A 12,357-nucleotide genomic window follows, 5' to 3' on the forward strand; every position below is an offset into this window, starting at 1 on the left:
GGCCTTCTCCAATACTGACCATTAAGGTTTTTTTTAAATATCATTATGAACTCATGATTTTGTTTTACATTTGATGATTTCAATTGACTGCAGTCATTATTTATTAAATTGTTCTTTTCTTTTTTAAGATTTTATTTTTTTGAGTAATCTCTACACCCAGCATGGGGCTCAAACTCACAACCCTGAGATCAAGAGTCACACGCTCTTCTGACTGAGCCAGCCGGGGGCTCCTAAATTATTCCATCTTAAGCCAAGGAGAGCTCCTTTAAGTTTTCTCCTGTGTATTTTTGACACAACTCCATTAGCCTTTGCTGGGATTCTTTCTGCTATAAGATATTCCAGACTTGGGGCACCTGGGTGGCTCAGTCGGTTAAGCGTCCGACTTCAGCTCAGGTCATGATCTCGCAGTTTGTGAGTTCGAGCCCTGCATCAGGCTCCATGCTGACAGCTGAGCCTGGAGCCTGCTTCAGATTCTTTGTCTCTCTCTCTCTCTCTGCCCCTTCCCCATTCACACTCTGTCTCTCCCTCTCTCTCTCAAATAGATAAATAAACATTAAAAAAAATAACTTAAAAAAGATGTTCCAGACTCACCTTGAACACTTCACGTTCTGCACTGGACTCAGCTATTTCTCAAATGAGCCTTGGTTTCTTTCATGGGCAAGTGACATTTAGAGGCATTCTGGAACTAGTGGGGGCTCATTGCTCCTTGCAATGCCTATTGGCCCTAGACATTTTTAGGAGTTTGGCCCAGAAAAAAGTTTAAAAAGAAAAAGAACATATTAGATTTCTAATTCCTAGTTGGTCTTGGATAGGGAGATAAAGTCTTAAGGTGAACTGTACTGTGTGTGTGGGTGTGTGGTCCCTCTGAAGCTAGTATGAGGAAGCTTCTAGGTTGTAAGCGTTGAATATCTGTCAAGCCTAGGCTTTCGTGGCTTCTGTCTTCTCTAGGTCGGCTTGCTCAGAACCCTGTCTGGTGACGAGGGAGACACACAAGAGGAAGAATGGCTGCAGGATTGCTGACCACCTGGTCACAGGTATATAGGAAATTATTGTTTCAAAGAAAAAAACGCCGTTTCCAAAGGATACGTGTCTTGCCCACAACCCACAGCTTCCAGCGGGCTGGCCTCAGGCTTTCCCAGTTCTTTGGGCGTCTCAGAACAAGAGAAAGAATGCCTTTGGAAAGGCTTCTATTACTACAACATTTGTAAATTTTTTGTTTTTTTCCAGATATTCCTCCAGGTTGAGTATTCGTTCCATATTCTGCAGGGTGCTTATGAAGGAAAAGAGATTTTTCACTAGGAAAATCATTCATTCATTTTCCAAGTATTTTTCTCCTCCTGCAGTATGGTCAGTCTGTACTGGATCTTGACTAAGACTGGAAGGGTCCTCACAACCTACTGGGTGGAAATATCAGGTCAACTCTGTGTTAGAAAAGCTGCTAAAAGCTTGAGTCTGGATGAGGTGGTCCAGGCAAGGAGAGCAAAAGAGGAGAGTTCCAAGAACTGAGCCTTGGGGTAGATAACAAGAGACCTTCAGAGCACAACTGCACTTCCCAAGCAGTGCGCTGGTCTCCTTCCCCGGTCCTGGCAGCCTCCCCCACCATTCTTTTGCTACCTAGTTAGAAATGGGCCTTGGCTGAGCCTGAATGTGTGCAATGTTTCAGGATTCAGTGACCTTTGAGGAAGTGGCGGTGGATTTCTCCCAGGAGGAGTGGGCACTTCTGGACCCTACTCAGAAAATCCTATACAGAGACGTGATGCTGGAGAACTACAGGAACCTGGCCTCTGTAGGTGAGACTGGCCTCCTTCCTTCATTTTTCCGTTTTTTCACGCAGCAGGTAGTCCTTCATCACACACCGTGTTCTGGGTTTTGTGAAAAGAACGGCAATACACAGTCAACACGAAATGAGTGGCCCCTGCTCTTGTGGGAATCTCGTGGCTTCCAGTAAAAATGCATTGATTTCATTTTCACTACTATTACAACATTTAGGTAATTGCAGTGTGTATTTGTTCTTGGGTTTGGGTGTCAAGGGTCTGTTCCATGAGGACAGGGTGTTATGTAGGTGTTTGTTTGGGGGACCTTGTGGAAAAGTTTGGATCTGATTCCTTTGTCACTCCTGAAGTGGTACTTGCCTGGCTTCAGAATCCTTTAGTATCAAAGTATTGGAACCACTTTTGTGGGCAGACTTCTTGTCTCCTTCACAGTCCTCCCACCTCACGTGTCTTTCTCTACGAGCAGGGTACCCTCTCTGCAAGCACAGTCTGATCACTGAGGTGGGGCAGGAGGCACAGAGCACAGAGGAGAGAGGAATGCTCCAAGGTGCCTGTGTAGGTGAGTCCCAGGCAGAAGGGAGTCATTGTGTGGAGCAGCCATAGCTGATGTGGGATGGTCCTTTTAGGAATGTCGATTTGTGTTGACAACACTGAGGCCATTATTTGAACTTTCCCTCCTTGACCATCTCTCCCCTCATTCATATCTTCGTGTGGTCTCAGAGGAAAAAAAAACTGGGTTTTTTTTCTTCTTTTTTTTAATATTTCTTTTTGAGAGAGCATAAGCAGGGGAGGGCCAGAGAGAGAAGGAGAGAGAGGATCCAAAGCGGGGCTTCGGGGCTCAAACTCATGAACCGTGAGATCATGACCTGTACCAGAGTCAGACAGTCAACCAACTAAGCCACCCAGGCGCCCTGAGAAAAATACTGTTTTAATTCCTCTGTAAATTTTACTTTTCTTTGCATACTTTTTGTGCCATTCTCCCTACTTTGCTTTCCAGATAATACACTCTCCTATTGTCTCAAACCTCCAGAATCCTTTCTAAGTAAAACACTTCCCATTCCATTGCTCATTCCTATCAATGGCATCTTCTCAAAGAGCCACGTTCCTAGAATAATTTCTCTGGTCATGGGTTACATCTTCTGTTTCACATTTCCTCTCTATATTTAGTGTTATTGAAAACACATCCATGGGGCGCCTGTGTCCTTTCTTCTGTTATCCCTATTTTTTTATCCCAATAGTTATAAAAATTTTCAATTTCAGGCTTGGATATTCAACTGAAATCAAAAGATGCATTTCCTGTACAGAATGTTCCTAGAGAAAAAACTTGCAATGACATAAAGACGGTAAGATTCACTAGGAATGATTCCTGGTCTTTTACAGGAGGAGAAGTCTGTGAATGTCATGGAGTTAAAGCACTAGCTTCCAAATGAGGAGAGACAGTGAGGCAGGTGGCATTCACTCACCATAAAGCTGTCTTGGGAAAGTATTCCTGAATCTCATAAAATTAGAGGAATCTCTAAACTTGGCTCAACATTTGCTGTTTCACAGAGAATGCCAAAAAGTAAACATTTATTTAAATATGATTCCATTGTGAAGTATTTAATACATAATTGATTCAGTCTTTACTCATTGTTGGCAAAACTCCGTATTTAGGATGTCCTTTATTAGGGATGATGGAGTCCTGGGTTGGAGCTGATACAACTTGAAAGAATAGAGCAAAAAAAAAATCACGTACATGCACTGAAAAATAGTAAAAATGTCAGTCGTAATCGTGTGTTTCCTGTGTATGGCCAAATCCACTTGGAAGAGAATTCCCATGAATGTAAAGAAAGTGAGGAAATCTTTACTTACTTACTCCTTGTTCAGCAGGTACCAACTCAACCCAGCAAGAAACCCTTGGAATTTGATCGTTGTGGAAAATTCTTCAGAAAGAACTGTCGCTTGATGTGTACAAGACATTGCAAGGGAGAGAAATGCCACAAATATAAGGATAATGGGAAAGACCTTGGCCACCCCTCAGTTCCTAGGAGTCATGTAAGTACTCACAGTGGAGAGAAGACCTTTGAGTTTAAGGATTGTGGCAAAGCTTTCAATCAAGAGTCCTCCCTTAGGAAACACTTAAGGACTGTCACAGGAGAGAAACCTCACGAGTGTAACCAGTGTCTTTTGTCCCTCAGCATACACTCTTCCTTTCCAGTATATGACCAGATACCTACTGGAGAGAAGCTCTGTGAATGCAGTGATTATAGAGAAAGAGCTTTGCTTAGCACCCACCAAAAACTGTGTACTGTGGAGGAAAGCTCAGAACGTAATGAGCGTGGGAAAGTGTTCGCTGGCCCCTTGTCCCTTCAGAAATGTGTGAGACCTCACACTGGAGAGAAGCCTTATGAATGCAGTGACTGTGGGAAAGCCTTCATTTTTCAGTCTTCCCTTAAAAAACATGTGAGATCTCACACTGGAGAGAAACCTTATGAGTGTAATCACTGCGGAAAGTCCTTCAGCCAGAGCTCCCATCTTAACGTGCACAGAAGGACTCACACTGGAGAGAAACCCTATGACTGTAAGGAATGTGGCAAGGCTTTCACTGTTCCTTCATCCCTTCAGAAGCACATGAGAACCCACACCGGAGAGAAACCCTACGAATGCAGTGACTGTGGGAAGGCCTTCATTGATCAGTCATCCCTTAAGAAACATACACGATCTCACACTGGAGAGAAACCTTACGAGTGTAGTCAGTGTGGAAAATCCTTCAGCACGGGCTCTTACCTCATTGTGCACAAGAGAACTCACACTGGAGAGAAAACCTATGAGTGTAAAGAATGTGGGAAGGCCTTTAGGAATTCCTCTTGCCTGAGGGTGCATGTGAGAACTCACACAGGAGAGAAGCCCTATAAATGTACTCAGTGTGGAAAAGCATTCAGCACCAGCACTAACCTTATAATGCACAAGCGAATACACACTGGGCCGAAAGTATGAATGAAATAACTACAGGAAAGCCTTTACTGATCCTTGATGCTTCATTCCTCATTGTAGAAGTCACACTGGAGAGCAGCCCTGTTGTGACCAATGTAGAAAGCCTCCAGGCACAATTCCTGACTTCCTGGGACCAATCTTACAAATGTTATGGGTCTGTGATTGTCTTTATCAGCGAGTGTTTCATCCTGAAAGAGCAACACCATGTTAACTGTTAAGTATTAAAGGTTATAGGGTGCTCTATAGTCCCCTTAATCTACGTCACAGAAGTGTTGATAAATAATGTTTTCACCGTAATTTACTACTAAATGTTTTCCAGTCCTCATCAAGATGTCTTGGACCTATAGTTTATTTAGAAATGTATTTTTTAATGTGAAGACTCCATGCATATGTTATTTTTGATAGATTTCTAACTTAATTGCATTATACACAAAATGCATGGTCTTCATGATACAGATTCTGTATGACATAGATTCAAACAGAAAATTGTTGGAGACTTTCTGTGTGGGCTAATGTGTCAGATACAATGAGTTGCTATCCCCAGATCTATCCCACCCTTCTTTTCCTAAAGTAACAAACTATATAATTGTATTCAAGTTGGCAGTGTGGACAGTTTTTTAAGGATTCATCTCCCAACTTCTTTGCCACTTTGCCCATAAGCCCATAGTTCTGGCCTGTGAGAAATAGAGGTCACTGCTTGTGGGTTCTAGAAAAGCTCATGGAAATGGGAATGTCTCATCTGGAATTTTCTCTCTACCATTTGCCCTCTATTCTATCTCTTCTTCTTTCCTAGAAGATAGACCAAGAGGATGACAGTCAGAGGCTACTGATGATATGTCAGGGATATATACAGTATTATTTGTCTGTACTAACCCTGGATTGCCTATTTCTGGACTTCCTGTAACACAAGAAAAAATAAATTCCTAACTGGTTTAAACCACTCTGGAGGGAAGATTCTGTTAAAACAGATTTCAGTTAACTAATAAATTTCAATTTTTCTTAAGGTGTATTTCATTTTGAGAGAGAGAGAGACAGAGACAGAGTGTGAGCAGGGAGGGGAAGAGAGAGAGGGAGACACATCATCTGAAGCAGGTTCCAGGCTATGAGCTGTCAGCACAGAGCCCAATGTGGGGCTTGAACCCATGAGATCATGAACTACGAGATCATGACCTGAGCCAAAGTCAGACACTTAACCAACTGAGCCACCCAGGTGCCCCTAACTAATACATTTCATGTGTAGTCAAGTTTTATGAATCCTTTAAGTGTGGTTGGAAACACCACCTCTTCTGTAATTATTTGGTATAATTGACTGTCAGTGCATCTGTTGGATGAATCTTACTGTTTTTAAAATTTGTGTCGTTACGGGGCGCCTGGGTGGCGCAGTCGGTTAAGCGTCCGACTTCAGCCAGGTCACGATCTCGCGGTCCGTGAGTTCGAGCCCCGCGTCGGGCTCTGGGCTGATGGCTCAGAGCCTGGAGCCTGTTTCCGATTCTGTGTCTCCCTCTCTCTCTGCCCCTCCCCCGTTCATGCTCTGTCTCTCTCTGTCCCAAAAATAAAAATAAAAAAAAAAAAAGTTGAAAAAAAAATTTGTGTCATTACAAACCTTCTTTGTCCTTTATTGAGAGAGGTATGTTAAAATGCGTCACTATCACTGTGGATAGTAAGGTTGTTGTTTTTTTTAACTCTGTCTCTTTTATTTTGAGGCACTATAACTAGATGCATACAAATGTTGTCATCCTATATTTCTGGTAAATTGCCCTTTTGTTCTTCTATAGGGCCCATCTGTCTTCCCTAATAATAAATGTTATGATTCGCTGGTATAAATGCAAACTGTAGACCTAGTCGGTAACATTTTCTCCCTACCAACTCGTAAGGACAACCAGAAACAACTTACCTCTCCTCCATACTATGTGGTGGTGTTCCTTGCAACCCCAAGGTGGGGGGTGGGGGAGTCTCCTCATCCACTACATCCCCCATGGGGGACAAAGAGATCAGGAGGTCCTCAGCAGCCTTCTCTGCCAAAGACAGCAGTGGCCCTCACATATGTCTCTGTTGTTCTTGCTTCGCTTCTGTCATGATGTGTTCCCCTGCCTACATGGCGGACTATGAGGGATCTTACCGATTTTATCCATGAGGTTTCCTAAGAAACCTCAGGAGGTTTCTCAACTCAAACCGGTTTGTAAATCTCCTGGTCAGTGTTCGTGGGCTCCCTTGAGTGCCACTGCCTATCAATATGTAAGAGCATCTTCTTGAAAGTCAAACTATTATAAAATTGGGAATTCCCTGTGTTGCTGTCTTGGAGATAGACTCCAGTCCCTCTGAGGTTGAAAGGGACCATCTAGAAAAGGAGACCACCGCTCATAGCAAAGGGCCACTCAGGACCATCAAGAGTTTATAGGTAAATACCTAAAGAAAAAAAAAAGGAGGGGCACCTGGGTGGCTTAGTCGGTTAAGCGCCGACTCAGCTCAGGTCATGATCTTGCGGTTCATGAGTTCAAGTCCCACATCAGGCTCTGTGCTGACAGCTCAGAGCCTGGAGCCTGCTTCAGATTCTGGGTGTCCCTCCCCCACTCACACTCTGTCTCTCAAAAATAAATAAACATTAAAAATAAAAAAAAAGGGGGGGGGGAAATAGAGTCCAAAAGGAAAAAAAAAAAAACTAGGCAGGGGTTTTATGTGGCTACGAGCAATCCGTCCCTTCCCAAGAAAGGCAACTTTAAATCTTATGTACTAAATAACTGTCAGGTCTAGCAAACATAATGTTAGTCTTCAAGTGCTTACGGATTTAAAAACAGTAATGGGCACCTGGGTGGCCCACTTGGTTAAGGTCCGACTTCAGCTCAGGTCATGGTCTCAAGGTACGTGGGTTCAAGCCACATCAGGCTCAGCCTGATTCAGACCTTTTATCTCCTGTGGGTGGTTGTGTAGGTCTGTTTTATAATTTATCATTGTATCCTGACCTTTTCTTGGTGGGCATGATGTATCCTTGCCCTGATGGCTAGACCAGTCTAGTTGCTGCGCCTTCCATGTTGCATCCTGCCCCAAAGCGGGCCTACACGATTCACACTTTGTCTTCTACCACCTGAATGCTCTTACTTGACTGGCATGATCGGACATTGCTAACACAGGGACATCACCATTGAAAGTGCTCATGGAGTCCATCTACACTGTTCACACTGGCCAGGGTAGGGGATGTAAACCGTGTCTGTCAGTTTTGGAAGGATGACCTTGTGTCCCTCTCTCACCTGATCCTATCCCATGAAATCTCAGGATGAAGCATAGGACGAGTGGCGAAAAGGTGAGATTACACCTAGTGATGTGAGACACCATGAACACATGCCCTGGGAACACCGCCCTACCAACTGGGGAGGCCCATACACTCTTCTATTCAAGCTGTGCAGCAGGAGGGTGAGAATAATGAATGTGCTCTTCCGCCCCTTTATCCAGTACCACAATCTGGCAAAGCAACCATATCTATGTAGCTCAAGCAACAGGTGTCACAGCGGGGGTCTGACTCTGTGCTTGTCATTCTATCCGTGTGCTGTGAAAACAGAAAAATGGTGTGAATATAGCTGGTCTTGACAATCTCCTGTGCTTGATGCCATCCCTGACAGTTCCTAAGTGTGAACGTTGGGTGTGGAAAGGGACAGACACAAATTCGTTTCAGCCTTAGTGATACAAATTCATACAACTCTGATACCCAGCAACACTGGGTTACATCATGGGTGGCCATCAGGGCTGCAGCTGCTTGGTGACACTTTTCTTGAGGCTTAATCAGACCATTGTAATGATCATCCAAATCAAGCTTCAGTCAATCCTGAATGGGAATTACCTGTGTACCTTTCTCTCTTGCCCTCCATCACTTTTATACCTGGGAAGAAGGCAAGTCCCTCAACACTCTCCCTAGGCAATTTGTTAAATGTACCTTTGCAGTGAAGAAACTTGAACAATGAGATCATCTCTCCCATTGAGACAAAGAGCAAGCTTGCTTACTGCTTCAAATAAGCTAGATTCTACAAGCTCAGTATTCCTTTCCTTTAGCAACCAGGGTGTACGGAAACATCCATGTAGGCCCTCTGTAACCCTAGACAGATGTGGGGACAAAGGGAGCCAATTCAGACATGCTGATGCTTGTGCTGCTGGCTAGACCATGATTGAGTTACGGCCTTTGTCTCTGATGTCAATGTCTCAGCTTCTCTGCCAACATCAATGAGATAGTGACAGGCTAACTTAAGGCCTTGGAAGAAAAGAATAATCATATCACACATTCAAGAATTTTGGCAATGGGAATGACGTGTTAATATAGTCATGGCTTTTCAGGGAGGGAGAACAATGGTGGCCAGGCTGTGCGTGAAGACATGAGTGTCTGCAATGCAGTCATGAAATTTCTGCCTCGAGAGGTTTCCTCATGATATGGGTGAGAAGAGGGACTTGGAGCCATACGCTCCTACCTATTCACAGAAGTTGTTTAAGTGCTATAGTGCAGTTACATCAGCTTGCTTCTCCTCAACTTGTTAATCTTCCTCTAGCCTTTTATTAGTCTCCTTTTATGCATACTATATGTAGAGTTCTGTTTTAAATCACACTTTAAATCCTTTTCTTTCATTTGGAACATTAGTCCATAATATCATGTAGTTACTAGTAAATAAAGGACTTAGGTCTAGCATCTCATTTTTTTCAGTATTTATCTCCCCCTAATTTTAAAACCAGATGGGGCGCCTGGGTGGCTCGGTCGGTTAGGCGTCCGACTTCGGCTCAGGTCATGATCTCGCGGTCCGTTTGTTCGAGCCCCGTGTCTCTGTGCTGACAGCTCGGAGCCTGGAGCCTGTTTGAGATTCTGTGTCTCCCTCTCTCTGACCCTCCCCCGTTCATGCTCTGTCTCTGTCTCAAAAATAAATAAACGTTAAAAAAAAATTAAAAATAAATAAAAATAAAACCAGTGTATTGCCCCTATTCCATCAACCTTGTATTTAGGCCTTTATTTCCCCTTCTTTCGTTTTATTTAACATTGGACACAATGGTCAACTCGAATCATGGATTCCTTGTGCTTTCAATGTAATGACATTTTATAAATCTTTCATATTTTTGTTCACATACCTATTTTTGTACTTGTTTTGTGAAAAAGTACTGACACTGGGCATTCTTCCCTTATTCAGGAATGGTTCTAAAGTTACTCCATTAATCATGTTTGCATTGATTTTGAGTAGATTGTCTTTGTAGAGTTAATAAAAATCTTCTAAAACACTGATTTAGTTACACATGTCCATTTTTAAACATAACTGCATCAACTGAATTATCTATTTTGTTATGTTAGAGATTCACATTTAACGGCACAAAACATTGAATTTTTATGTGGGCAAAGAGCATTTTTGAGAATATCTGGCTTTACTATCTTGCCTTTAAAAGTCTATTCAAACTTGGTTATATACAGATTTTATGATTTTCATCTTAAATGTATTGTTTAAAACCACTGAACTCTATTTTTAAAAAATTTATTTGAGAGAGTGCAAGTGGGGCAGCGGCAGAAAGAGGGGGAGAGAATCAAGCAGGCTCTGTGTTGTCGGTGCTGAGCCCTGTGTGGGGTCTCAGCTTCATGAACTGTGAGATCATGATCTGAGATGAAATCAAGAGATGCTTAACTAAGTCACCCAGGTGCCCGAAAAACATTGAACTCTTTAATCCTAACTCTTTAGGAATATAGTTTAACATGTGGGGTGTGGGACTGGATCCAGTCACTTCTCCCCCAGAAACAATGGACAATGATACAGTACCACTTATAAACTGTTCTTGACCTGCTTCAAATTCAAATTTTTTGAATTTGAAATACCAACTTTATTAAGCAAGAAATTCCTATTTTAGGCTCTAGATACTTCTGTGCTAATAATATATTTGCTTATGCTAATATACTGTTTTGACTGGCATATACAATATAGTTTTGACAGTATGTGTGTGTTTTGATGCAGTTCTATTATAAATGTGTTAATATTTAGTGGCAAATATATAAAGGTTGGTAAAATTTGCTGCATTTACTATTATGATGCTCAGCTTGGGGTACTTCCTGTGGTGGTATTACCTAATTCCTGTCATCATTGCCTTTTTGCATTTTATCTGCACATTTGAGTAATCACTCTTCCATTCTTTACAGGGTCACATCAGGACAGATAGTCCTTCACCTGTCAGCTCAGCTTAGACTATTTAATGGTCTGCTGGTCTTGCCTACAGGCAACTGTATAGTTCAGAGCATATAGACTGCTTTCATAGATAAAACTGTCTTGTGATAGGTTCCCAGACGGATGGTTTTGCCTGTAGAATCATAGTCAAGTGGGTTTGAGACCAGGTCACATGGCTGCTGTTGGGTCTATACTGGAGTCTGTGGTACACAATCCTGTTACCAGGTGAATCGACCCTGTCTGGTCCCTGGCCAGGAAAGGACATCACTTCAAGACCTTGGCCAGTACGGCTGACACTAAGACAAGGGATCTCTTCAGGGTTCACATATGGCAGGGCTATTTTTCCAGGTGGAAATGTATGGCTCTCTCGCTAAACATGCATTAATGGCCCCACAACGCAGCTGAGAGAGGCTGTAGCCATGTCACAGAGCTGCCTTAGGGTCCATATCCATGACCAAGTTCTGCAGGCCTCCCTCAGTGGCCACTGATGGATGAAGTCTCCACCCAGGTCCCTAGGTGAGGATGGTTCCTTCTAGATCACGGCCAGAGTGTCTGGAGCTGGGTTATGGGCTGCTTCAATATCTGCAGTCAGACCAAGGTTAGTAGGCCTGCCTCTAGGAACACAGATGGACACAAGTCTTTCTTGATTACTACATGGGAAAGACAACAGCTGAGTCACAGGCTGGCTGTTCAAGGGCTGCATCTCAGAGTGAAGTCAGCAGGCCTGTTCCTGGAGGCATGGGTGGACGTGACTCTTACTGGAGCCTGAGGGATAATGCTGCTGTCAAGGCCATATGGGGCGGTAGTTAAATCCCCATAGGAACATGGCTTTTTCTGGGTCTAATTGGGACCACAGTCAACAATCCTGCCACCAAGGCATAGGTTGCCTTCTCAAAATGGCCCTCCTTGTTCTTGGGCTCTACTGAGGTTTTACAGTCTCTTACATGGATCCCAAAATCCAACAAAGGCACTTTTGTTCATGGAAGCCTGCCGAATTATTGTTCCTATCAGAGAATACAAGTGGAGAACTACCTCATATTCTGCTGTCTGGCTGATGTCACTGTAATTACAACGTACTCAACTTAAGGAAATCTACTTACATTAATTTAGCACGTAAATATATCAAAGCAAAAGCTGGCAAGTCCAGTAGTATTCAAAATGTGATTACTGAAGTTTCATAGCCCTTGCTGAATATAGTGTTGTATGTATGTCTGTGTTTTAGGGGATGGGAGGGAAGTAGGCTCTTAACCTACAGAAGTATGTACTTGATTATACTGCCACCAGTGTAGACTGACGAACACCAGACCAATACAACTGAACTCTTGAGGTACTGTCACCAGTGAGGTGTTCCATAGGCACCTCAACTCACCATTTCCAAAATTACTCATGTTTTATCCTCCAACAACATGTCGTTCTTCCTGTTATTCTCATCACTCTGAAAG

The 12,357-nt window shown here is 43.1% G+C and overlaps 1 protein-coding gene across 1 annotated transcript in view; it reads left to right on the forward strand.

Annotated features, from left to right (window-relative positions):
- The window catches only part of ZNF177 (zinc finger protein 177), a 39,843-nt gene extending 34,769 nt beyond the window's left edge, over positions 1-5,074 (forward strand). Inside the window, exons 2-6 of the mRNA XM_047829025.1 lie at positions 949-1,034; positions 1,664-1,790; positions 2,239-2,331; positions 3,033-3,115; positions 3,639-5,074. Coding sequence (XP_047684981.1) covers positions 1,002-1,034; positions 1,664-1,790; positions 2,239-2,331; positions 3,033-3,115; positions 3,639-4,748 — 1,446 coding nt within the window. The 5' untranslated portion in view covers positions 949-1,001 and the 3' untranslated portion in view covers positions 4,749-5,074. The remainder of the gene's footprint in view (positions 1-948; positions 1,035-1,663; positions 1,791-2,238; positions 2,332-3,032; positions 3,116-3,638) is intronic.
- The last annotated feature ends 7,283 nt before the right edge of the window (positions 5,075-12,357 follow it).

Source organism: Prionailurus viverrinus, chromosome A2, assembly GCF_022837055.1.
Source record: "Prionailurus viverrinus isolate Anna chromosome A2, UM_Priviv_1.0, whole genome shotgun sequence".
NCBI classification, from domain to species: Eukaryota; Metazoa; Chordata; class Mammalia; order Carnivora; family Felidae; genus Prionailurus; species Prionailurus viverrinus.